Below are 25,653 nucleotides of genomic sequence, written 5' to 3'. Positions count from 1 at the left end.
GAACAGTAACAAGCTGCTGGGCCTGGAAGAGTCATGGAACTTGCATGGTATCAAGTCACCCAGAGGTTGCTTCCAGGCTTGGCCACTATAAGTCATCCCTCAAAAGCCAAAACAGGCCTAGAAAGAGCTCTGCCCTTCCCCTGCCTTTTACTGACAGAAATCAAGGATTCAATTGGCACTGGCAATTCTGTTGCAGTTTCCTACTAACAATCACTGATGGCATTTGTTTCTTAAAGCTATAGTGCTGCTTCGGTTATTTTGGGACGTTTTAACCCCCGATGTAATTTTTAAATAAGTTCTCATGTTTTTTCTAAAAAAAACTGGGGCTTTTCCAGCTTTGCAGAAATATCTGTCTTGTTTGTTCATGGCTCCAGTCTCTGGATTTAAGTATACATATATTTGGCCATGTTGAGAATTAGGTATATTGATGATAAGAACAACCAGCCAATAAGTAAATTAACTTTACTCTGTGTTACTGTAACAGTAATTCTCGTAGTATTCAAGACTAAAATAATTTCAAGAGCGAAGTATTGAATAGTTATATGCTGCATTCTCCCATAGCACTCAAAGGAGCTTGAAAAAACAAAATTGTATAGAAGTGCCAGGTTTTTACCTGGTGACACCCAGCTTCAAAAGCGCAGCAGAGCAGCCCTGACGCACCATAGTGTTATTGCTGCTGTGGAGAAATCTGGCCTTATGCCCTTACAGTCCTCTCCATTAAATTGGGGGGCAGGCACAGCAGCACAGAATAGAGCCTCCCCCCAAATCTAAGGGTATAAAGAGTTACATATGGTCTTTACGTAGTAAATTGAGATCGGACACGATAATTAGTCAGAGTAGCACTCTGATTCAAAGTGTTATTGTAAGTTTGCATGTTTCAAATGCTTTGAGAGGAAACCAACCATACGATAACAACAGCTTGTAAGTTTTCCACAAGCAGTTTCCTCTGCTACAATTTTGTTTTGTGTACAGAAGATGATTATGTAGTATATCATAAACACAAACTACTCAAGAGGACATCGCCATACATGTTGATTTTGCATTGAAGCCTGGCTATGCAGCGTACCAAATACACACATACCAAACAGGTGAATATAAGCAAAGAGATTAATATAACCAAACAGTCCCAAAACCTCTTAAGAGAAATGATATTGGACAAGAACATCAGGCTAGATCCAACCAGTTTTTCTGCTGGTAAAAAAAGGAAGGAGAGGTCCTCGTTGACCACCCAAAAAGACTATCAGTGCAATCCTATACAGAGTTACTCCAGTCTAAGCCCATTAATTTCAGTGGAATTAGACCGGAGTAACTCTGCATAGGATTGCACTGTATTTTGGGGGATCATGAGATCTGCCTAGACAAAAGTCATGTAGTAACTGCTACTATCCCTTAGCTAATCCTGTTAATGTGTTAGCCGCATACTTGTGGCATAGCTGATGTATATACCACTTTTCTGTAATTTAACCCAATAAATTATTTTAAAATAAATGCAATTACCATAAATCTCAGCAATCAGATAGAGTAAGTATTTGTCTCAGAAGAGTGGTTATGTTAAGCTGATGCAGCAAGCCACAAAAAAGCCTTGCTGGCAGAAATTCTAACAAATGTATTAGGGCATTATCTTTGTAGACTAGATCCTAATTCATATTCATCAGATATGTTGAGTGGACACATAAAACATATGAAACTGCTTTATAGTGGCTCAGACCATTGGTCCATCAAGGCCAGTATTGTATTGTCTACTCAGACTGGCAGTGGCTCTCCAGGGTTTATGGCAGAGGTCTTTCACATCACCTACTACCTGGAGATGCTGGGGACTGAACCTGGGACTTGCTACCGACTGTAAAACCTGTCCTTACTAGATTGTCAGCCTACAGATTGTTTGAAAGTTCTTTACAGACTCTACAGTGTACTTGGTGAGTGCTGGGAAACTTAGTAAACAGCATTGCCAGGTAGCCAGATCCAATCCATGTTAAGATAACGGTCAATGGACTCTAATTCAACAACTTCATACGCTGCCTCTGACAAGTCAGAAACTGTTTTCAGTAGATTTTCATGAAGTTACCTTTGTCCACCCAGGAAACTGGACGTAGGTGTCTTGAGGTAAATCTGGTATTCCGCTAGGAATGGAAAAACTGCCAGTATAAAAAGTAGGTCCCTCATTGCTTGATGTATTCCCAGTTTCATTACGAAGGCCCTGGCTGACTACGTTGTCAATATCCAATGGATACATCTCCCAGTCAGTGAGTATCTCCCCACCAAGAGTTATATTTGAAACCAGGCCCTGCAAATAGATTTAAAATACATATAAATCTGACAGAAAGTCAACAGTAAAAGTCTAACCTTTAAGCAGGAAAAAAAAACATTTTTAAAAACCATTAAAAGTTTTAGTTCATTAGCATTTTTAACTGTCCAGTTCAATGACTAATTTTAAGAAGTGGTAGGTAAAGTCTTTCACCCATTTTCAAACCAGTTCTAATTCCTTTCATACCATGCTGGGGTAAACTTCTATTATTGTAATATAATTCCCATAAAAAGAATGTCATGATAAATTATTTGAGGAAAATCTTATTTTCTTTCATTAATTCTACATCTTCTGGATCTCACCAAGGGCCAAAGTGCAGGTTACATTTTCCTCAGGTACATCCCTGGGTTGGATCACAGATGTGGTTTAGGAGCTCCATGCTTCTTAATTTGGGACAGCAGCGCACAAAGAGAAACAGTTTAGACTTTACTCTTCCTCCTGTCCGTTTTCCCAACCTGAAACATCCTGACAGAACTGCTATTTGCTCTGCTGTGAAACTGACAAGTAGCTATATCAGTATACAAGTAGTACCCAACAGGGCAAATGGCACCTCCTCAAGATGGTTTCCGGTCAAGAAAACAGCAGTGTGTGTGGTGGAGAGAGGAGTTCTAAGCTCTGTCTCTGCGTGTGTTGTGATCATGATCTAAATTAGGCCCCCACGTGCCTGAGAAGATCCTAAAACACATCCATAACCCAACGTAGTGACATATCCATAATATGTAATTAAGACCTCTGTAAGAACACTGAGAGGGAAGAATGAATGTTAAGTCCCCACATTTTTCTCAACATTTAATTTGTAGAATAGAAACAGAAAACATCATTTTAGTTCATTTCATTTCACGAATATTTGTCTCTGCCAGCAGCAAAAGAATAGGAAGTATAATGTCATGCTATGTAAGCCTGCAGTGCAGCCACATTTGGAATAACGTGCTCTGCTCTGGGCATCCATTCAGTGAAGAACCTAGAAGATCCTAGAGTAAAAGAATGAGCCTTTTAATTTAGAGGGAAAGGGATGATACGGAAGTCTAAATTATGAATGAGTGGAAGGAGAGTTCTCTCATTCTCAAAACACATGAAGAACTCAAAGACACACAGTGACTGGTAACAGATTCAAGAATGATATTCATATGGAAGTAGCTCTTCAGAGTTACATAAGAAGCCACAAGATGTGGTGAACACTATCTTAAATGACTTTAGAAAAGATCTCCAAAATTCACAGAGGATATGCCTGTCAAAGACAATGAGCGATGACAGGTCAGATCCAGGATCCCAGACTACGGGGAATAATGAACAAGGGACAACTATTGCTTTCATGCTTTGCTTGAGAGTTTCTAGAGGTATCTGGATAGCTCTCAGAATGTTAAAGGGCCTCTTTACATGTTACAAAGTTCTTGTGTTCTTGAATGATAAAATGAGGACTTTGAAGCTCAATGGGAGTTTTGTGCCCCCCAGACTCACACAAGCCCTTTTCTCCGCGCAACTAGGCAGCTGCAGCTGGGGCCTTCCTCTCCATGCAGTTTTCTCCTCCTATTCAGCTATCTCTGGCAAAGCATATCGGCAGTCATGAATGCAATGTAATTCTGCAAACTGAGTCCATAGGGGCTCTACACGGCAGATCTTCCTATCTTTCTTCTCTCCCTAGCAGCCATCTTCATCCACAGGAAAGTAGATTCCTGGGGCAACAGGACTCATATGCTTCAACATAGAGGTTTTTTTCTTTACCTTGGTTTCCAAACTGGAGCACTTTTGGAGGTAGCATACACACAATATTGCACTCTAATTGTCCCCTTTCCAGATTTCCGCCCCCCCCCCCCCCGATATGCTCTCTTTCAATGCTCTAATGTTTTTGGAAGGAATACAGTCCTATACATGTCCTGTAGAAGGAATGGTGCTCAATTTCCAGCTACAAAGGTCCCACTCCACACCGGCACCATTCCTTTCATGTGTGCCATTAAGTTTCCTAACTTTTTTTCCCTTCCTGGTCATTTGCTGGCTTTTTAAAAACCAGTAATTGCTTACTGTATTACAGCTCTAATAATAATCTATCACCATTTAGCTATTTATATTTCAAATTTCATCTCTTCTTCATTTAAAAAAAAGAAAAAAGAGACGTCAGGAACTACAATGCCAAGACCACGGCAATACAGCCCGGAAAACCCACAACAACCATCGTTCTCCGGCTGTGAAAGCCTTCGACAATACAACAAAAAAGAGACGTTTGATTTCTAACCCTTTTTACTGTGGAAGAAAAAAAGGGAAAGGAGCTGGCAGTTTTTGTCCTGATTGCCTGGAAGGGAATGAGAAGAGGAAACGGCAAGATGGCCGAAGGGATACTGTTTTTGGAAGCTGATATTGCACTACAGCCTGATAATGATCTATTGCCTCTTCTGTATTGCAAATGTTCATTAAAATAGTGTCACATTATTATACTTTATGGATGAAGAACCAAAAATGGCCCCCGAAGCCTATACAGCATCACTGGAGAACAAACGTGGAATAGAAATGTCAGAAAAAAGTCAAGACAGTACACAGAAAATGTTCACACATGGAGGTTCCATTGTCAACACCAGGGCTTTTTTTCAGCAGGAACGCGGGGGAACGGAGTTCCGGAACCTCTTGAAAATGATCACATGGCTAGTGGCCCCGCTCCCTGATCTCCAGACAGAGGGGAGTTTAGATTGCCCTCCACGCGGCGCGGAGGGCAATCTAAACTCCCCTCTGTCTGGAGATCAGGGGGCGGGGCCACCAGCCATGTGACCATTTTCTCCGAGGGCAACCCATTGAGTTCCACCACCTCTTTCCCCAGAAAAAAAGCCCTGGTCAACACACATGATTGTGCGTTCACAGTGGTGATGAAAACAATGCAGAGCATCTTAGCTATTTGGAAACAGCATTACTCTGACCAAATGTTTCTTGCCAGTCTCACACTCCAAGGAAATAGTTTGAGATGATCATCCAAACATTTCTAATTTAAAATAATTTAGAAGATAAACTTTGAGAAATTCCACAATTAGTTCATCATTTATTTAGACTAGCTGCTTCTTTGTTCTTACGTAATGAAGATGTTTATATTTGAGATTAAAGGTAAATATAAGAGAAATACCAATCTTGGTGCACATTTTGCTTGTTTCTAGGGAGGAGGCTTTGCCCACAAACAACCCTTCTATGCCCCCGATTGAAACAACCTTTTATTTTTAACCCATTGCCTGTTCGGAAGGTTTCATTCCAGTTCAAGCCAGTATGGAGATTTTATGTTCACTTCTAGTTCCCAGAGAAAAATAATCTTCCAGAGAGAAAAAATCCTCCTGAACTGATGCTTGAATTCACTTCTGTGGTCATAAAAGATATGCACGGTTGACAATGCTGAATGCAAAGTAAGTGACATTTAAAACATTCAAGTGAAAAACCCTAAGGAAACCACTTCAATCGGCAATAATTTCCCTTATTTTAGTCTGCCTTTGCACTATGCTTATTAGTGTTTTGCTATATTTCATAAAGGTTTTTTTATTACCAGGAATTCAAAATTCCTGTAATTTTCACCACTAATCAGCAGAAATTTGTAAAAGCTGAACAAATGACTTATAACGTTCTCTAGAAACTCCAGATGACTTCAAACTTGCAAAGTGATTTTCGACAAGAAAATGTTAAAGTAATTTCTTTAATTGCACCTGAGGTTAGACATTTCAGTGTTCAGAACTCTACAGGAGCTTAGCATTGTCAGTACCTAAAATAAAAATAACAAAAACAGAAGAGAGTATAAGTAAAAGATAGCTTTTAAAATGGGGGGCGGGGAGAGGGGAGGAGAGTGGGGTTTCACGTTTGTTTTTTTTAAAAAAAAACTTATGTGGTATGGTTACAAAGAACTCTCCCAAAAGCTGTGATCATTTTGTTCATTTCTAAAAGGGAAATCAAAGAGATCAGAAACACAAACTTAGAAATTGCCTTACCTGCTTATTTCAATAGCTAACCTCAAGGCTAACATTTAGAGGTATATATTAGTCATCTTAAGAAAGGAGGTCCCAAGACCAAAAGTTGTCATCTTAATACCTGAGCACAACGAAACTCTACTTTCAGAGATACTTTCTAAGATTAACTTAATCTAGGATTCTGATCTCACCTTCAGACTCTACATTTCATACACACAAGTTTCCACATCCTGTGTTGCAGCAATGAACGCTAGAGTCTGCTAAACTTTTTTTTTTTTAAAAAAACCTGTGGTTGATTTAAGAGGTCTTTTGGGGCACACATTTGGCTAAATATGACAACACAGAAAGCATTCATATAAAATGGACCGAGGCAGAAAAATTATTCCACCAATTCTAATTTTTACTAAAAATTATTTCATGATTAACCAGCACCATTAGAGGGAACTGGAAGAACACATCTCCCCATGTTATGACAACTATGATGAAAAGCAGAAATCAGGTCCTGCTGTACATCTCAGACGATCTCAAAACACAAAATATTGGGAGGAGTTAGTCCTATGCAACGCCCCAGCAAGGACCACATAATCCAAATAGAGCCACATATTGAGAAATGTTGTATGAAAGCGAGAGTTGTGTTTTGTTTTTTGCATCCATACAGAGCCGCAAGGTGACAGCGGGTACATGCTGCTGCACGCATTATGCAATGCTCTTAGTGCGTGGTATCTGCTTTGGTTTCATCTTCACAATAGACATTTGTCATTTGTGCCAGCACTTGCAATTAATAGTTTTTAGGAAGGGTCCTCAGAGTTAAATCAATTCTGATTGAAGACTGTTCCCAAACTCTTCCTCTCCTTGATTCTTACATTGGACTAATATGAACAGATGTCAATGACATAGATTCGGCAGAGTTACAAATGCAGCGGGGCCCATCAACAACATTAACATGGCTACCTATTTGCTGGATAATTATGGCAGACAACATATACCTTGAAGTCGTTGTTGTATCTTCCAAAATTTACTCCGCCTGTATTTTCTACCAGCAAATCCAAATACGCTCCAGCGTTCCCCGTTATATTGAGCTTTAACACATCCCTCCTTGAAAGGACTCCCTGAGAAACCTGTGTAAGAACAAATCCCAAATATGAAACATGGCAAAGTACCCAATTGTTCTAAGGTCTATTACATAGTTGCTCTTGTTAATTTCTCTATACTTTCACAGAAGGGTTCAAGAATACCCTGGTGGTTGTTTGCATTGTTTTTCAAGTCTGAAATCTTAGTTCTATAGCATTATTTATTCAAGGTCCGTGCTCTCTGAATTGTTTTTTAAATTTTGTAATCCATAACATAATGAGTCTCAGTGAGAAAGGTGGGTAGCAAATTAAGTAAAGTAAAGTAAATAAATAGTTTGTGCCAACAGGCACTCTGGAGTGGTGGTTAAGAGTGCCGGACCAATATCTGGGAGACCCAGGTTCGAGTCCCCACTCTGCCATGGAAGCTTGCTAGCTGACCTTGGGCCAGTCGCTCACTCTCAACCTAATCTACCTCATGGAGTTCTGAAGATAAAATGGAGGAGAGGAGAATGAGCTACGCCACTTTGGGTCACCACTGGGGAGAAAGGCAGAGTATAACTAAAGTAAAAAAATAAATAAAAATAAAAAATAGATCATAATTTGAAGAGATAAAATGCTATGATCGTCACCGAAACTAACGAGAACTCTTTCAGTGGGGAAGGGGTAGTTTCTGAAGAGAAAATAGTTCTGGCAAAGTTTAAACTTTCCTGCCCTCTGGGGTCAGTATGCTCAAATGGCTGAATAAAAAATGACACTCTGTTCAAAAAGAACTTGAAAACAAATCTCTATTTTCTCTTGTCCTGCTCTTTTGTTCTTTTAAAAAAAATGGCTGAAAAAGGCATCCCCCATCCACTTTAGACCGAATCATTTCAAAATGGTTCACAAAATGGGAGTGTTCAAGCAGCCCAAGATCTGTAGCTCACACAGCCCTGATCTGTTATTATGTACATTAAAGAATTTTCAGGAAATATCCTGTGTCCCTTGATCTTCCCTAGTACCTTCTCTCACTCTCCTACCTGGCCTCTAAAGCCAAGAGCAGATGTAATGTTCTAAGCCATGGTTAAGATATCAGGAGCAATCCACAAGCTCACACACTCCTCCCTCCCTCCCTCTATTTACAAAATTAAACGTGTTGCAGCATTACTTCTACAATGATGTTGACTCTAGCTATGCTTGAGCTCAAAACCATTTATAACATAAATTCCAGCGACTGTGATTTACAGCTAACCAAGTTAGTGCCCCAGCCTCTCCCACATGGCAACACACAATTCATGTTAAAAGAAAGGAAGATTGTGTTCCATATGCCTCTACTGGACAGGTAAGACTTTGGCAATAAAAAATAGACCCTTCACTACGGTAGGCCAGACTCTATGAAACCAGCAATCAGAAAAGAGATGGGATTTGATGCATCCTTTCTAACCTTTAGAAACAGATCTAGAGTTAGATCCAGGTCCGACAGTTGGATATCTTCTCCTCTTTTCCCTTCAACCAGCAAATGGTTAGGGAATAAGGTAAGGTAAAAGTAGTCCCTTGTGCAAGCATTGCATCATTACTGACCCATGGGGGGATGTCGCGTCACGACGTTTTCTTGGCAGACTTTTGTTACAGGGTGGTTTGCCATTGCCTTCCCCAGTCATCTATACTTTACCCCCAGGAAACTGGGTACTCATTTTACCGACCTCAGAAGGATGGAAGGCTGAGTCAACCTTGAGCTGGCTACCTGAACCCAGCTTCTGCCAGGATCGAACTCAGGTCATGAGTAGAGCTTGGGCTGCAGTACTGTAGCTCACCACTCTGCACCACGGGGCTAAGGAGATTATTTCAAAAAAGTTTCATAGAAGAGAGGTCAGATGACTTTTAAGACTCAATTCAATTGTCCCCAAATGACTGGCTGATGTGATGTAGATGTGTAGGGAATTTCTCACTTAGGATTTTATCTCTTTTCCCCCTTCCCCTTATGAATACCTAGGGTATTGGCAGTATGATAATGTGCTCTCTGTGTGGACAGCCTGATAGGAGTTTTGGCATTCTGAAATCAAGCAAGTCCTGAAGCATAACTTTAATCCTACATCTTTGTCTTTTTTCTGTCATATTGTAACTAATTACAACATTCATGCTCCTGGTCAGATAACAGTGAAAAATTCTAGCTAATTTTTTTGATAATTTGGCTCTCTTGTAATTTTTCTTTGTAGAGAGTTTTTAAGTTATAACAGTATAAATAGTGATTCTTATTTTATTAAAGAACACTGTGTAACCCATTTGATAGGATAGTTCAAGAATACCCTGGTGGTTGTTTGCATTGTTTTTCAAGTCTGAAATCCTAGTTCTATAGCATTATTTATTCGAGGTCCGTGCTCTCTGAATTGTTTTTTAAATTTTGTAATCCATAACATAATGAGTCTCAGTGAGAAAGGTGGGTAGCAAATTAAGTAAAGTAAAGTAAATAAATAGTTTGTGCCAACAGGCACTCTGGAGTGGTGGTTAAGATTGCCGGACCAATATCTGGGAGACCCAGGTTCGAGTCCCCACTCTGCCATGGAAGCTTGCTAGCTGACCTTGGGCCAGTCGCTCGCTCTCAACCTAATCTACCTCATGGAGTTCTGAAGATAAAATGGAGGAGAGGAGAATGAGCTACGCCACTTTGGGTCACCACTGGGGAGAAAGGCAGAGTATAACTGAAGTAAAAAAATAAATAAAAATAAAAAATAGATCATAATTTGAAGAGATAAAATGCTATGATCGTCACCGAAACTAACGAGAACTCTTTCAGTGGGGAAGGTGTAGTTTCTGAAGAGAAAATAGTTCTGGCAAAGTTTAAACTTCCTGCCCTCTGGGGTCAGTATGCTCAAATGGCTGCACCACGGGGCTAAGGAGATTATTTCAAAAAAGTTTCATAGAAGAGAGGTCAGATGACTTTTAAGACTCAATTCAATTGTTCCCAAATGACTGGCTGATGTGATGTAGATGTGTAGGGAATTTCTCACTTAGGATTTTATCTCTTTTCCCCCTTCCCCTTATGAATACCTAGGGTATTGGCAGTATGATAATGTGCTCTCTGTGTGGACAGCCTGATAGGAGTTTTGGCATTCTGAAATCAAGCAAGTCCTGAAGCATAACTTTAATCCTACATCTTTGTCTTTTTTCTGTCATATTGTAACTAATTACAACATTCATGCTCCTGGTCAGATAACAGTGAAAAATTCTAGCTAATTTTTTTGATAATTTGGCTCTCTTGTAATTTTTCTTTGTAGAGAGTTTTTAAGTTATAACAGTATAAATAGTGATTCTTATTTTATTAAAGAACACTGTGTAACCCATTTGATAGGATAGTATTCTAGCATCCTTCTAAGCCAATGAAAGAGCTGGGATTTGAATAGGGCCATTTAGCCTGTGAAGATTCCAAGGCAGTTGGGAGAAGAAGAGAAGGAAGTGTAGGATAAAAAAAAAACCCCAGAAGAATCTCTTAAGCAGCTGATACAAATTATGATATTGGGTCATTGCTGGGCTTCCTCATACCAAGTGAAGCCATGGTTCAGTGTACATTTTATGGGTCTCTTACTTATCTGGCAGATCATGTTAGTTTTCACTATTACCACTAATCCTAGGATATATAGTAAGTTTTGTTTCTTTTGAAATGATGACCTGCTCTACCTTAGGATGAGCTGCCATACTGGAATTACAGAACATTTGATAATTTCTAGTAGTAGCAAAAGATAGAGAAGCTGGTACCTATGATTCATTTATAACCTTAAAAATTAATCATAAGTTACTTCCATCTTTCACTTAGTGACTGATCTTTTTAAGCACTTATACTGATTCAACTTGGTATAATATTCATTTAAAATAAAGTTTGGTATAATTATGAGAGAAAAGACATGATAAGAGACTTTTCCTTCGTTTGTTATTTTTGAAGCAGTTGTACAGTGATAGAAATAGGGTTTTTTTTTTACTATGTTACTATTTAGTCAATTTACAAACAAGTAGAACTAATATTATGCAACTATTCTGTACAGATAAAGGTTTTGTTTTCCTTTAGTAAACATATTGTAAGGGTGCATTTTATTCTTTCTAGAGCGCTGAGAAAACAGATGGAATATTTGTGCCTCTTTTGAATTGAAGAGCAGATCCAGCTGCCTCATTTGTGAGTAAAATTAACATTTTTTTCTTTAGGTTAATGATTAGGTCTTATCTGAATGAGTAAGCTTAAGAAAACAGGATTTTTAAAAATAGTGTGGGGTTCTAAAAATATTTTTGAAATGTTTGTGCAAGACCTATAACACACACACACCATACATGCTTGACATTAAGAGGCAGCTTTTAAGATGTGTAGAATATTAGAAAACTAAAAGCTGGGGGGCTCATTATGAAATTGTGGGAGGAGTAAGTATCACTCTGAAGTCACAACAATCCATGATATTCCCCACCTATAAATTCTAAGTATATTCTGTTAGTGAAGACCTATTGGAAAATTAGTTTTTGAATATATAACTGTCTTTGAAACCACCACGTTTAAGAACTATTCTGAAACAATACGCTTAGCAAAACTTTCCAACCATCAAGCTTATGTACTTACAAATAAATTCTACTTTTGTGTAAGAAAAAAAGATTTTTTACCTCACAACTACCCTCACGTGCTGAGTGTTCTGTCACACTACCATCTATAACAAGCCTTCTTATATATATTACCAGTTAAATTGAGATCTAAGGCACAAGCTTGGGGTGGCAGTGAAAATGTTTTGAGGGAGTCAGGAAGGCCGCAATATACAGGTCACATAAACGAAAAAGGGAAAGTGTCCTCAAGGTAAAGTACAGAACATCTAAGCTCAGTGTTAGTGGAATTAAAAAGTGTGTTGGCTGTGACCAGACCATTCTAAGGTGTAAGTTTAAGGTAAAGTAAGGAGGAGCTAAATTTAAGGTCCAAAGCCAAAGGTTTTAAAAGGGTTTTAAAACAAACAGCAAACCATTACAGGGTGATATCAAATTAAGCAAAACATTGTTACAGAGAACTATTTAAAAAAATGCATCACTCACATTACTATTATAGGCCTAAAGTATTTTTGGATATGTTGACATTCACACATGCACGTCCATTACTCAGTAACTGCACCATCAGGTGATTACACATCTAAAACTGGACAGAGCTCTTGCATCATTAGATCTTAAGTTCAAATACAGTACTTGACCCATGGAGGCAGGTCACAAATTTCCCCTTAAGTCATCAATCAACAAGCTAGAGAGAGAGTGATGTACATGAATGTGCGAACCAGCCCAACGCAAGCAAAGTCCTAGGCCTGGAAAAAATACTTACAGTTGTAGTTTCAGTAGCAATAAAGCCAGAAATTATGAAGTCTTACCCCATTTACAGAGACGTAAGCACGATCGTGAATTCCATCAAACAGTGTAAGGAGTGTGGTGTTCTCACTACAGTTTCTTGGTAGCTTAGTTCTGTACAGTATAAAACCAAAATACTACAAGAGGGAAATGGGAAGAAGTCATTAGAGATGAGAGTTAGAAAATGAAGTAAAGCAGTGCCAAATATTCCCATCTTATAGATTAGAAAAACACTATATCTAACTTCCATTCACTTTGTAGTAAAATACTAAGGCATGCTGACTTTTAAGAAAACAAGATAACAATCTAATAAAACAGCTCTAAAATACTAAATTATTTTGATTTAACCATGTTCTTTTAAAATCCCATCTAGGACTTAAAGCCAATAGACTGTTCCACCAGAAGAAGACGGCAATATAACTAAAAAGTTATTGCTGTTCAGTATTCATTGGATTGTCTTTTTGCTCTCTCACTCAGCTCCTTTCCTTGTAAGATCTGTGCATATCTGCCTGTTCCTTACATCTATTCTGCCTCCCTCAAAACATATCCTATCACCAAGCTTCATCCACCCATCCCACCTCCTCCACTCTCTGGGTCCAGAGCAGGTCCACTCAATGCAAGATTCTTGCAGTCGGCTTTTCTTTCTATCCATCTAGCCCCTCAAATATCACACTTATCCCCAGAGTTCTATCACTAAATTAGCAATCCTGTCTAATAAACTCACAATTCTGCTTTTCAGCTTCCCTGGCTGCTCCTTTGTTAAGCTCCCCCTTCCAAGTACTTTGGTTGGCTGTTCCTACAATCTCTCTCCAAGTATATCAGTTTATTATATGATCATAAGTGGCCTTCAGGTATTACTGTAACTATAACCCAGACTATAAGGAATTCCTAGCAAATGCTACAGTTCTCAGGAAGCCAAAGTTAGTATCAGAGTCCACACTCTGCCTGTGAAGAGCACACGGAAGACAAACAATACAGATCTTTCCAAAAAGCATATAAAGCTTACTCAGAAGGCTACAGCACAGTATGAAACAGTTAAAGGCACATCTTTGATAAGATATTCAACTGTATGCTGGTTATGCATCACTATTATTCAATAGTGTATAATGTTCCAGGATCAATCTTTACCTGCTTCAGTTGAACAAATGTTAAAGGGTAGATACTTTTAACTGGTCCAGATGGTGACAGGTCATTTAGAAGGCTCCTCACGGTGCCTACCTACAACACAGGAGAAACAAACATTTGCAACTGCACTTAAAGGCATAAAAGCAGAACAATTATATTATATTAGATTTTTTTTTTTGCTCAGAGGCACAGATCCCATTCCAATTGTCTGCTGATAGAAGGGATTTCCATCAGCAGAGCAGACCTTACTCGGTCTTGCTGCAGCCCAAAATGTGCACACTCCCCATGTTGCTCTTTGGGGACATAGGACCAGGGCTTTTTTTCAGCGGGAACGCAGTGGAACGGAGTTCCTGCACCACTTAAAAATGGGCACATGGCCAGTGGCCCTGCCCCCTGATCTCCAGACAGAGGGAAGTTTAGATTGCCCTCCACGCTGCCGAGTGGAGCAAAGGGCAATCAAAACTCCCTTCTGTCTGGAGATCAGGGGGCGGGGCCACCGGCCATGTGACCATTTTAGCTGAGGGCAATTCAAACTTTAAAAATCTTCCCCCTTGTTCCAGCTGACCCAAAGTGACATCATTGTGTGGTCTTGAGTTCCACCACCTCTTTTCCCAGAAAAAAAGCCCTTCATAGGACAATGCCTGAATTAGGAAGGGGGTGGGATTATCCAAGTCACAGTACCTGAAAAATAGCCCCACCAAATATTGTTATCCAAGATGGATTATTCAGGTCAAGGAAAAGATTTTTGTTTTCGGCCACTTGGGCTATTGCAGCTTTTAACATCCCATGTCTTAGATGGATATAATAGGCTGATCTCTGGCCTGATCCATGACATGTTAATATGATCACTGTATAAGGAGGGAAATTTTGCACACCCAAGAGATGGGGTCGATTTGATTTTTATATTTACTATTTTTATATTCACACATAGTGTAGATTATATAGAATATATCTTACGCTTCCCAGATCTTGGACATATGCTTCAATCCAAAAAGCAATTCTTCCAGATGTTACCACTCTTAAATGGCATGCTTACATTGTGCTTCATTGATATGCCACAAAATCTACCATGGAAAGTTCTTAATGAATTTATTCAGCTATTGACAAAGCTAAAAATTCCCATCATCAAGCGCAAAACTCACACACGCAACAACTCACCAAGCTGTTATTCTGCTCTGCATCATTTACAAGCTTCTAATAAAGCAAGCTAATATTTCTACCTATTGTAAGGAGGAGTACTTATCAAGACAAAAAACCCAGCTCTGCATTCATTTACAATTTAATATATACTTGTTTACCTTCTGTAGTGCAACTTTTCCATAGGAAAACTTGGGTGTTGTTGGAGGAATTGGACCCTCTGGAAGTTCCTTGTACTGGGATAAGACAAACAAAAAGGAAGGTTTGAACCTCAAAGGATCAACTTCATTTTTATATGACACACATATTAAGAAACCATTTTATTATAGGATGAAGACCATTTCTCTAAAATCTTCAAGGGAATTTCCTTTGAATTTCTTAATAGTGTGTGCTTTGGGCATGACCGAGTTGCGCCATGGCGAGCAGGGGGGCTCTTTTGTACAAGCCTCTTGGAAATGAATGGGAACAGCACAAGAGCCACCATGCTTTTATTCAGCTCCTGTGTATATCAACAGACTGATATGCTTGTGCAAGATGACATCATAATAGGCAGTGCCCATTTGTTCTACAATATCTAAATAAATGACTTTTACTGTATGGAGCAAGTCAGACATGATGTGCTTTAGAAAATGTAAACAGCAACTGTGAAGAGGTCCCATTTTGATAAGGGATCTCCATTGCTATTCCATGGTCAGTTTGCTCTGTTGTAAAAACATACAGCTGTCATACAGATTTATTTTTATTTATTTATTTATATCATATTTGTATTCCGCCCTCCCAGCAAGCGGGCTCAGGGCGGTTAACAACCTTAAAATCATTTTTAAACGTTCTGTATTAAAACATCATCTAAAAATAGCAGCACTCTTTGCCTGGAGGCAGCAATACAACTATAAACAAACAATACAGCAGTACAACTAGATATAGCAGCACAGTAACAGCAGGTGAAAAACCAACAGTGGTGGGCAGCTTTCACTGGGAGGGGGGTAGATGTTGCATCCTCCTGCCAGCGGAGGCCCAACCTCAGCCATGAGCCTGGCAGAACAACTCTGTCTTACAGGCCTGGCAGAAAGACAGTAAATCCTGCCAGGCCCTGGTCTCAGTAGACAGAGCGTTCCACCAAGTAGGAGCCAGGACTGAGAAAGCCCTGGCTCTAGTCAAGGCAAGGCAGGCCTCCTTGGGGACAGGGACCGATAACAATTGTTTTTCTCCTGATCGGAGGGTCCTCTGGGGAATATACGGGGAGAGATGGTCCCTCAAGTACGCTGGCCCCAGTCCACACAAGGCCTTACAGGTCAATACCAGATGGCTGTATGTTTTCCTCCACAAGTCAAACAGCAGTACAGAAGAGGTGGCTGAGATCATGGAAGTGGAATGGGAAAGAAAGAGTTAACTTCCTCCCTCCATGCCACACTCTGAAGCAGAAATCCAAAGCTGCTATTTACAGACAAAAAAGAAAACACTGAAAAACGATGTATGGATCGTATAGATGGTAACATCTAGCTTGATGTTTCTTGCCCTTTCTGTGATCAAGTAAAGTGGCTTCTTAATATTGCAATTCTTTTTGCCAACCACTAACGTCATCCTGAGCAGCTGAATAGCCCTGAATAGCTTGAGTTTGCCAGAGCTTGGAAGCTAAGCATGGTCAGCCACAGTACTTGGGATAAGAGACCGCCATGGAAGACTGGGGTTGCTATGAAGAGGAAGGCAATGGCATTTGCCCATCTCTTTCCTTGAAAACCCCATAAGGGGACTTGATAAGTCAGTTGCAACTTAACAGCACTTAATTATTATTTTTAATTAAAGCTAACCTGAAGTATTTTGATTTACTTCAACTTTACCTCACTGATTTCAATGGCCTGCAAGCTATACCAAAGCTTCCTTCCCATTCTTATCTGCACACTGCTATCAGGGACACTATTTCCAAAAAGAGTTTTGGTTGGTAAAAAATATTGCACATTATGTTGCCTACACCAGGGTCGCAACACCTTGCATCCTGTTCAGCCAATCAGGTGGTCACAGAGCTCAAATACAACAAGAAACAGCAGCTGGTCTCAATTTCTGTCATAACCGGGAAGTCATATACAGTTCAGGAAAATCACCCCTTAGAAGAAACTCACCATGCCGATGACTTCCCTGATAGCAAAGTATTTCTCTGTGAGATCTCCGGCTTCACTCAGTGGAGCGTCATAATCATAACTAGTAGGCTGTGCTGAATAAGGCATATTGGCTCCTGTAAGGAAGGGGGTGGGGAGTAGAAAAATTGTAATCTTCTCATGTACACCTTATTAGAAGAATATTTTTAAAAGTAATCTGCTTCCATTAGTTTCGGGTGGGTAGCCATGTTGGTCTGTAGCTGAAGAGCAAGATTGGGGTCTAGTAGCACTTTGGAGACCACCTAGATTTCTAAGGTAGAGCTCTGACTCTCAAATGCTCATACTCTGGAAATCTAGTTGGTCTTTAAGGTGCTACTGGACCCAAATCTTGCTCTTCTCCCATTTGGGAACCTCGGCAGCATTCCAAATTCATGTGGTGAAATCTGGTCTTTGAATATTGGCCAATGTTGATCTTTTCCTAAATAATGCTCCAAGATGATTGGCTGACCTCACTGTTCAGAGGTTGGCTTTAAGTCTGGAGCTAATTCCCCTCCACCAACCATTCTAATCACTGGCCATGGATTACCAGCATCAGATACCCACTTCTTCTGACCATGCCTGTCTCTTGCCTCTTAGGCTGCATTCCTGAAAGTGAAGGTCCGCAGAGAAGCTGCTCATTACATGGGAAGATTTTCTTCCATTACTCTGGTATTTAATGCCATGCAGCATCAACAAATATACCCTTGCTCCTCTGTTTCATAGAAGGGAGACCAGTAGCTCCCAATTTGCTTTCAGGGTTATTCTCTCTTCCTTCCTTCCAAACCGAAACTATCCTGACAGCGTCAAAAAAGGTTTAATTAAACAATTTAAAAACACACACACACACATGCGTGCATGCACACACAAACACACACTTTTCTTACCATTCCAATAGCCAAAATTGGTCCCTCCTATGAACATATACCTAAAAAAATACACAAGTCAGTGCTCAAAAAACAGGCTGCCCCAGAAACTCTCAAGCTCTTACTTAAACAGCAATGACTTACATACATGTTAACATTCGCTCCATGTGCCAAAATGTCACTAAGGCTTTTAGCAACAATTGATGCTGATATGGTAATATGCTGATGACCCCAGTGGTCCAACCAGCCAGTATAGAACTCAGAATTGACCTGGAAGGAGACAGAGGAAGGTCTGAATAGAAATAAATCTATAAGAAAATCAGCCCAGGAACAGATCTTCTGCTCCATATTTAATTGTGTAACAATTGCCTTGCTGGATCATGCCAAAAATACACTCAGTCCAGAAACTCTGCTTCCAAAGTGGTTGGACAGACGCTCCTAAGAAGCAGGTCATCATACTAACATCCGCCATACAAACAGCCTGATTTCCCCTACCAGCATCTGGAAATTAATGGGATGCTACCTCTAAATATGGATCCTATGAGCTTGTCCGCATGCAACTGGGACATGGGTGATTTCAGCTAATTATGAAGTCTCCTCCCCCAATGTCATGGTGCGTCTCATTACAGCCACCAAGCCTCAGCAGAGGGTATGCTGGGGACAGTGACAGAAAGTGGCAAGTGGGGAAAAGATCCATAATTGTGAATTGAAGGCTCACAGGATTCAACCCAGAGTTTTTCAACTATTATGGCTAATAATGGAAAGATCTGTCCTACATGGACTTGTCTAAACATTTAGTTTTCTATATCACAGATCATATCAGCCTATGACATAGTATTATGTGAAGGTTTAACCAGGGCTTTTTTTCTGGGAAAAGAGGTGGTGGAACTCAGGACCGCACAATGACGTCACTTTGGGTCAGCTGGAACAAGGGGGGAGTTTTTTAAAGTTTAAATCGCCCTAGGCGAAAATGGTCACATGGCCGGTGGCCCCACCCCCTGATCTCCAGACAGAAGGGAGTTTAGATTGCCCTCCACGCCACTGGCACGGACGGCAATCTAAACTCCCCTCTATCTGGAGACCAGGGGGCAGGGCCACCGGCCATGTGACCATTTTCAAGAGGTGCCGGAACTCCGTTCCACTGCGTTCCCACTGAAAAAAAGCCCTGGGTTTAACAAAAAATAACTGTATACAGCAGGACAAGCCTTGCCATTCCTTGTTTATTAAAGAAATGTATATATAGGTGAAATTGGTATGTCATAGTCTATGTTGTCCTTAATTGAAAAAAAGGAATCCAAAATCTGTTAAACCTCCATAACAATTTTGTATTGGCATTTCCTGACCCTGAGATGCCAATCCCTTCAGATTTCCTTAGGAAATGGCCTTTGGCTTCAATGCACTGGTAACTGGCAGATTTTTTCCTTTGCTATTTTATGGAACCAGCCATGCGTATTTCCATGGCAGAGTTTGTGACTTATGAGTCATTGTCCCTTGTGGCAGAGGGAGTAGAACTCTGGTGTTATGAGCTGAAAGGGGCATAGGTTTATAATCAGGGGAAAAAATCTTCTCCATGTTTGCATCTTCACCCTTTCCCGTGAGCGATTTCTCCCCCTCTCTGAAACAAGGCTGGAGTACTTTAATGCTGCTGGAAGGCAGAGACAATTGTCAGTGTTTGGACAGACAAAGGTGCTCGTGGTTTTCTTGACTGGATATTCTCAGAAGGGGTTTTTAACCAGCTTAATTACCATTCACTTTTGCAAAATGTTTAAGCTAGCGTAAAGAAGCCCTACTACTCTCCCCCCCCACAAACTTTCCCCACCTACATACACTCATTTCACTACTTTGTAACTTGCTTGAAGTCAAGCAACAGCTATGAATCACAAGTGACAGGCCTGTGTTTCTGATGTGTCTGCAGTAACTTCTGATAGACAAACCCCCAAGCCTACACCTAGATCAGACCACTCCCCAAACACCTTATTATCAGGAGTCATGTATCAAAACAGGCAAAGAATCTCATACCAAGGGGCCTTTCGGCTCACTGCGTCTTTGATGTAAAAATGCTGCTGTGACGTTACCACCTGCAATCAAGGAAGCAAACAGTCATACTTGAGTCCAGTACAGCCTTTTCACTGCTACAACAGCCCCCTCTTAAGGAGAATGTCTGTACTGCACACAGAGAAACGGGCCCTCCTTTTTAAAGTGGTAAATTAAGCAAAAGTGCATAATCTCAAGAAACTGGTATTTGATGTTTCATATACTTTGTAGTGCTTTTATAGTATGAAGGAGAGGCTCTCGAGTATGAAAAGGCACCAATTAAGAAACTGCCCAAGGTACAACCAAAAGGAAAGAAGTAAGGAGAATGAGAGGAAGGCCCAGATATAACTACCTACAATAAATTAAAGAAAAGGCAGAAAGTGGGTGGAGGCCTATGCCACTTTGAAAAGGTAAACAGTGGAGAGCAGCACACATGTAGCTGTGCCATTCATTAGGATATGGTCATCATGTTAACCTGTAAGGGATCTCAACCATCATTCCAATCTTTTTAAATTAATGGCCTCCTTGGCAAGAAACTTGCCTTTCAGTGAAGTAGAATTCTTTGTGAATTGAAAGGACTTGGCAGTCTGTCAGCACACTGGTGAAGTATTATAACATATTCCTACGTTCAGTTCTGCAGACTACATTAATGGTAAAATATTTTCAACATTATTCAGCAGAAATTAAAGCGACAGTTCGAGCAGAGACTTGTTGAACATACATTATTTTTGCACTGTGAATACTTGAAAGGGGGAATATTTTAAACAATACTTTTTCTGTTTTAAAATTCCTCAATGTTTTGATGTTATGAAGGCAGAAGCTCCTGTTGAATAGAAATTTAGAACTGATGGGAATGACACAAGATGTGTGGGAACTTATCTTTACTTAAGACATCTAATATTCTATACCGACTAATTTAAGGTGAAATTATTCCAAAGTGATGTGTGGGCGGTATAAGAGACTAGGTTTGCTTATCTCACTGATCTCTACCCAGAGTTCTATTTTTCAATGTTTTATAAACTACTCTTTGAATATGTAGTTGGCAATAAGTCCCACTGTGTTCAGTGGGGCTTATGCCTAAGAAAGTGTGTTCAGAATTACAGCCCAAGACTGCCACCAACCAGGTCCAAAATCCACAGTTGCATAAAGGCCCTGAAGAGCTCCACAACGCAAGAAGGTCTTGCTTGCTCCATCAGTTGTGAACAGCACCACTTCACTCCCCAGATGGCGTCGGAAAAGACTCTGCAGGTAACGGAGGTAATCAAAATCGCAAGCGAAGTAACTTCCGTATTCATTTTCAACCTAAAGAATTTTAAGCACATACAAATAAATGACAAAAACCCCTCTGACAACCAATAAATAGCAAGAAACCTAAATAGGCAGGCAAAAGTCTGATGATCTGTAGAACAATAATTCAATGACACCCTGGGAAAACCCTCCTATGTTAACTACAAACAGACCACAAAGAACAATTTTTTCCACTGGACAAAATCAATCTTGCCAGCTTTCCCATCCCAACCCCCCAAATCCAACACCTTCTCAAAGTGACAGAGCTTAACAGCTGGCTATATCAGTATTTCCCCATGGCTTGCCTATTATATTAAACACTATCTTCCCACTGAGGAAAAAGATATTTCTAGAGTAAAATTTCTGCAAATGGATCAAAATTAGGGGTGTGCAATATGAGTTTCGGATTCAGGTAAAGTACCTGAAATGGACCTGATTCGCAATGATTCAGGATTTCCGAATCGGGCCCAGCATTCGGAAACCCCTAATCAAAGTTTCCTGAAGCAATTCATATCGCTTCAGATATGAAGGGGTTTAAATGCCCCTTTAAGGGGCATTTAAACCCCTTCATATCTGAAGCGATATGAATTAAATGCCCCTTTAAGGGGCATTTAAGGGGATTTAAATGCCCCTTTACGTGCCACTGTGAAGCAGCACGGAATGGGGCAATTAAACCTATGGATCAGCTGTTTGGCAAGGAGATCCGCGCCAAGCAGCTGATCCAGCCGGCTGGGGTTTAAATGCCCCTTTCCGTGCTTTTAAACCTGTGGATCAGCTGTTTGGCAGGAAGATCCAAGCCTTCCCTGCCACCCAGCTGGCTGCTGTGGTGGCGGCGGAGGTAGCGGGGGCCCCACAGGAGCCTGCTTTGCGCTTCCCAGCTGGCCGGTAACACAGTGGCGGCGGGCCCTGCAGGAGCCTGCTCTGTGTTTCCCTGCCACTAATGCAGTAGAGGAGGAGGAGGTGGGACCTGCAGGAGCCAGCTCTGGCCTTCCCTGCCACCCAGCTAGCCGCTAAGGTGGCAGAGGAGATGGCACGGGCTGCCACAGGAACTGGCTCTGTGCTTCCCCGCCACCCAGCTGATCAGCCTCCCCTCTCCCTGCTGGCCAGGTAAGGGGGTGGGTGGGTGGGAGTGGGTGGGTGGGTTTGCCCTGGGGGGGGGTTGCTCTCTGTTATGACCTTTACTTTCTCTTGGGTAGATTTTTCTTTTAATCTTTCCCTTAACACCCTCTGGGTAGTTTGCTGCCACCAGGAATATTATATTCCAAGATATTTTATTTAAGTTTTCCCTTTGGTAATGTTGCTAAGCGTCAGGCTCCTTCGTGGTTCTATGTGGCCCTGAGGATAGGAATGGGGTATAGCAATGACAGCTACTCTGGGATATAACAAAACAAAATAAACTTTTATTTAGTCAAGAAGCATATCGGTTTCATAAACGTAGTTCTCGGTTCTTAAAGTTACTTCCTATAAACTCATTCACACAGATCTCTTCTAAGGCTTCACACATAGCTTCTTTCTCTAACTCTATATTTCTCTCACAGAAATGCTTAAAACTCCTTAGGTAGCACACAGCCAGCCTCTCTTTCCTCTGACTCTATATTCACAGAAATATTAAACCTGCTCAGGCAGCACACAGCTGGCCTCTCTTTCCCCGACTGAACATGCTCAGTTCAGGTTCCACACAGGTTATATTTCTGTCATAAATACTTCAGTATACTCAGGCAACACACAGCTAGTCTGCCTTCTTCTGACTGCAACTTTGCTCTCTGCACTGTCAGTCTCAAACTGCATTCACTCTGCCCACACTCTCAGGAATCAACCAATCATATCACTCACTCATCCCCCTCTTTCACCCCCACTCTCCACCTATCTCACACCAAGCATTTAAAGATACATGAATCCATTTACTTGAAATCATTACACTCCCCCTCACTTTAGTACGCTCCAAATCTTTATGGAGCATGCCAAAGTGAGCTAAATACTAGAATCCCGAAGCAGCAAGCTGTGATTCCAGATTTTTTTCCCGCTTCGTGTAAACCCGAAGCAGGAAACCTGAATTTTGGGGGGTGTACACCCCTAAAAAATACTATCCAGAAGTGATACTTTTGAATAACTGGAACACTCTTAATCAAACCTAAGCAATTTGTGCCATTAAAATAGAACTGGAGACTGGAATATTCCCCAAAAAATCCTGATTTGGTTTTAGAGTTACTTTCAGGACAAGATGTTTCCCTGAAGCCCACTATTAAGACTGTATTCAGAAACCATGATTACCTGTAGGATGTGTAAATCATGGTTTATATAACAAACTCTCACTGGTCTACCAGATGAACAGTGCGCTCCTAAGCAGAGTTACACCCTTCTAAGCTCACTGACTTTGAACAGACTTTGAAGGGTGTAACTCTGCTTAGGAACACACTGTTAAACAGCTAATCCCAGTGTACCTGCTCTTTGCCTCTCTCCCAGCCAGGATAACAAACTCCCTATACTATTGTAATGCCTGACTGCAGTTTTCTAGTTATCATGGGAAGATCTCTTTCGTCCAAATCGTAGTCTGACTGAAGTGTCCAAAGAGGCAGAGGAATTCTCACAGCCTAGCATTCCATCCTAGGTGAGGGTATCAAAGTGTAAATAGACTCCGTATGTCCTAAAGGTTAGCTGTTTAGGTGGTCTGTAAGTAGATGAGCCATTTAAAAGGAACAGACTAATTTCTCTCATCTTATCATTAGGGTGTCTTGGACTGCTTGTAAAACAATGTCAGGGCTCTAGCATATATGGAGGGGAAACTACAGACTCACAGTTTCTGTCCAGGAGCTATTGCAAATGCTATTCACAGCAGTTTGACAGATATTGTACAATTGTCAACAGGGGTCACCATTTAATAGGTGCTGCACAGGTTAAATATAATATCCTAGACTCCTGATACCCATGGAGTTTATGGCATTTGGCTTCCTGGACATGCACTGGGGGTATCATTCATCAGTTTGTCAACAATTTACACCAGCACAGCTTGGATTAAAGACTGTATCAATGGTTATCACCAAGAAGCTTTCAAATTAGAAGAGTCAGAATAATGACATGCAAAACATTTTCCATTTTCATGCTTGAAAAGGGAAGGTTGATGTAAATGTAATTTTTACCTGCACCATAATAATTGGACCTCCATTGTGATAAAGGTGAGGCTTCATCTTCGGCAGCAAGATACCCATCCATCTCTCTACAGCTGCCAAGTAATCTGGGAAACGCCAAGATAGTCTGTTTTGCAAAACTGTATCGAAACTGTACTTAGTAGCAAAACCAATTAAATATATGCAAACAACCAAGAGTGTTAGCTGGAAAAAGGCCTTAGCCCTTCCTTGTAGAAAAGATGCTTTCAACTTGTTATTCTATCTAGAGCCACTTTCCTATCTTGATGTTATCTTTATGCAAGATGAGGCAAGCATGGCAGTACACAAAATTCAAAATGCCACTGCATTAAAGACTTCTAGAATGGCGCCAAACTTAGCACGATACTTGCTTTTTAAAATGCCTTCCTAATAATTTGCAACACTGAATTTGCCTCTATGACTCTTGTTGCATGCTGAGATGTTCCAGCAATGTTTCCACTGCAACCTCAGCATTGCTTTCTTGAGTCGCTGAATCCAAATTAGACCTGCATCAGCATTTATATGGTTAGGAATTTTTCCGTCCAAATGATCATCACTTCATGCTTCCACTGATTCTCATCTGCCAGTATATTGTCCCTTACTCCAGTTACCCAGCATGCTTAGAAATCTTTGTTGTCAGCTTGGTTTCTCTCTATTCTGAATAACATGACATCACCCACAAACTCGGCAACCAGAGGATTTGAGAATTAAGCCTTTTCCAGGCAGCGACACTTTCCGGTGGCACTGCTGCAGCTGCCAATGCTATGGGACAGCAACGGGCTTTCACATGGTGCGTTTCCCCATTTCCCCTTCTCCCATGCCATGCCCAGGGAGAGCTTTTAAAAAACGGGAAGGGAAAATGGCACCAATGAGGGCAGGACCAGGAAAATCCAGACTTTCCTGCCTCCATGGTCACGTTTGACCCACGTGTTGCGGGGTGCTACTTTATACAATCACATGGAGATTAAAACTTCTTCAGTTGAATTAAAGCAATGCATTAACTGTTACATCACAGTGCTGCTTGGTAACTAAATACTTCCTTGAAAGTTTCAATCTTTGCTGGGCACAACCCCCCGATGTGCAAGGGAGATTCTGAGGTTTAGTTACCTGATCCAGGTTCAACGTGAAGCCCTGTATTTCCCAACCAATAAACAGTCAATATATTAACTATCCCACAGAAATCAATCCTATACAAGCATACCTTGTCATCCCTATTTTACCTAAGTTGACTTTAAGAAAAAAGGTTAAATTTCAAGCTTCTTACTCAGATCTTTACCAAAAAAGAGGAAAGCAGATTTCA

The 25,653-nt window shown here is 40.7% G+C and overlaps 1 protein-coding gene across 2 annotated transcripts in view; it reads right to left on the bottom strand.

Moving 5' to 3' along the window:
* Positions 1–25,653, bottom strand: part of GLB1 (galactosidase beta 1) — a 44,435-nt gene that overhangs the window by 5,775 nt on the left and 13,007 nt on the right. Inside the window, exons 5-16 of one of the 2 annotated variants that reach the window (XM_054991239.1) lie at positions 24,348–24,442; positions 21,045–21,225; positions 19,909–19,967; positions 18,038–18,159; positions 17,911–17,951; positions 17,012–17,124; positions 15,056–15,130; positions 13,761–13,850; positions 12,656–12,769; positions 7,218–7,349; positions 5,974–6,029; positions 2,183–2,284 (exon numbers count right to left, since the gene is read on the bottom strand). In XM_054991239.1, the coding sequence (XP_054847214.1) occupies positions 2,266–2,284; positions 5,974–6,029; positions 7,218–7,349; positions 12,656–12,769; positions 13,761–13,850; positions 15,056–15,130; positions 17,012–17,124; positions 17,911–17,951; positions 18,038–18,159; positions 19,909–19,967; positions 21,045–21,225; positions 24,348–24,442 (1,097 nt within the window). In that variant the 3' untranslated portion in view covers positions 2,183–2,265. Of the gene's footprint in view, positions 1–2,065; positions 2,285–5,973; positions 6,030–7,217; positions 7,350–12,655; positions 12,770–13,760; positions 13,851–15,055; positions 15,131–17,011; positions 17,125–17,910; positions 17,952–18,037; positions 18,160–19,908; positions 19,968–21,044; positions 21,226–24,347; positions 24,443–25,653 lie in introns of those variants that run through there. The other variant, XM_054991238.1, reaches the window with a different exon arrangement.

Source organism: Eublepharis macularius, chromosome 11 (assembly GCF_028583425.1).
Source record: "Eublepharis macularius isolate TG4126 chromosome 11, MPM_Emac_v1.0, whole genome shotgun sequence".
Classification (NCBI taxonomy): domain Eukaryota; kingdom Metazoa; phylum Chordata; class Lepidosauria; order Squamata; family Eublepharidae; genus Eublepharis; species Eublepharis macularius.
This window is presented reverse-complemented; position numbering and strand designations above follow the sequence as displayed.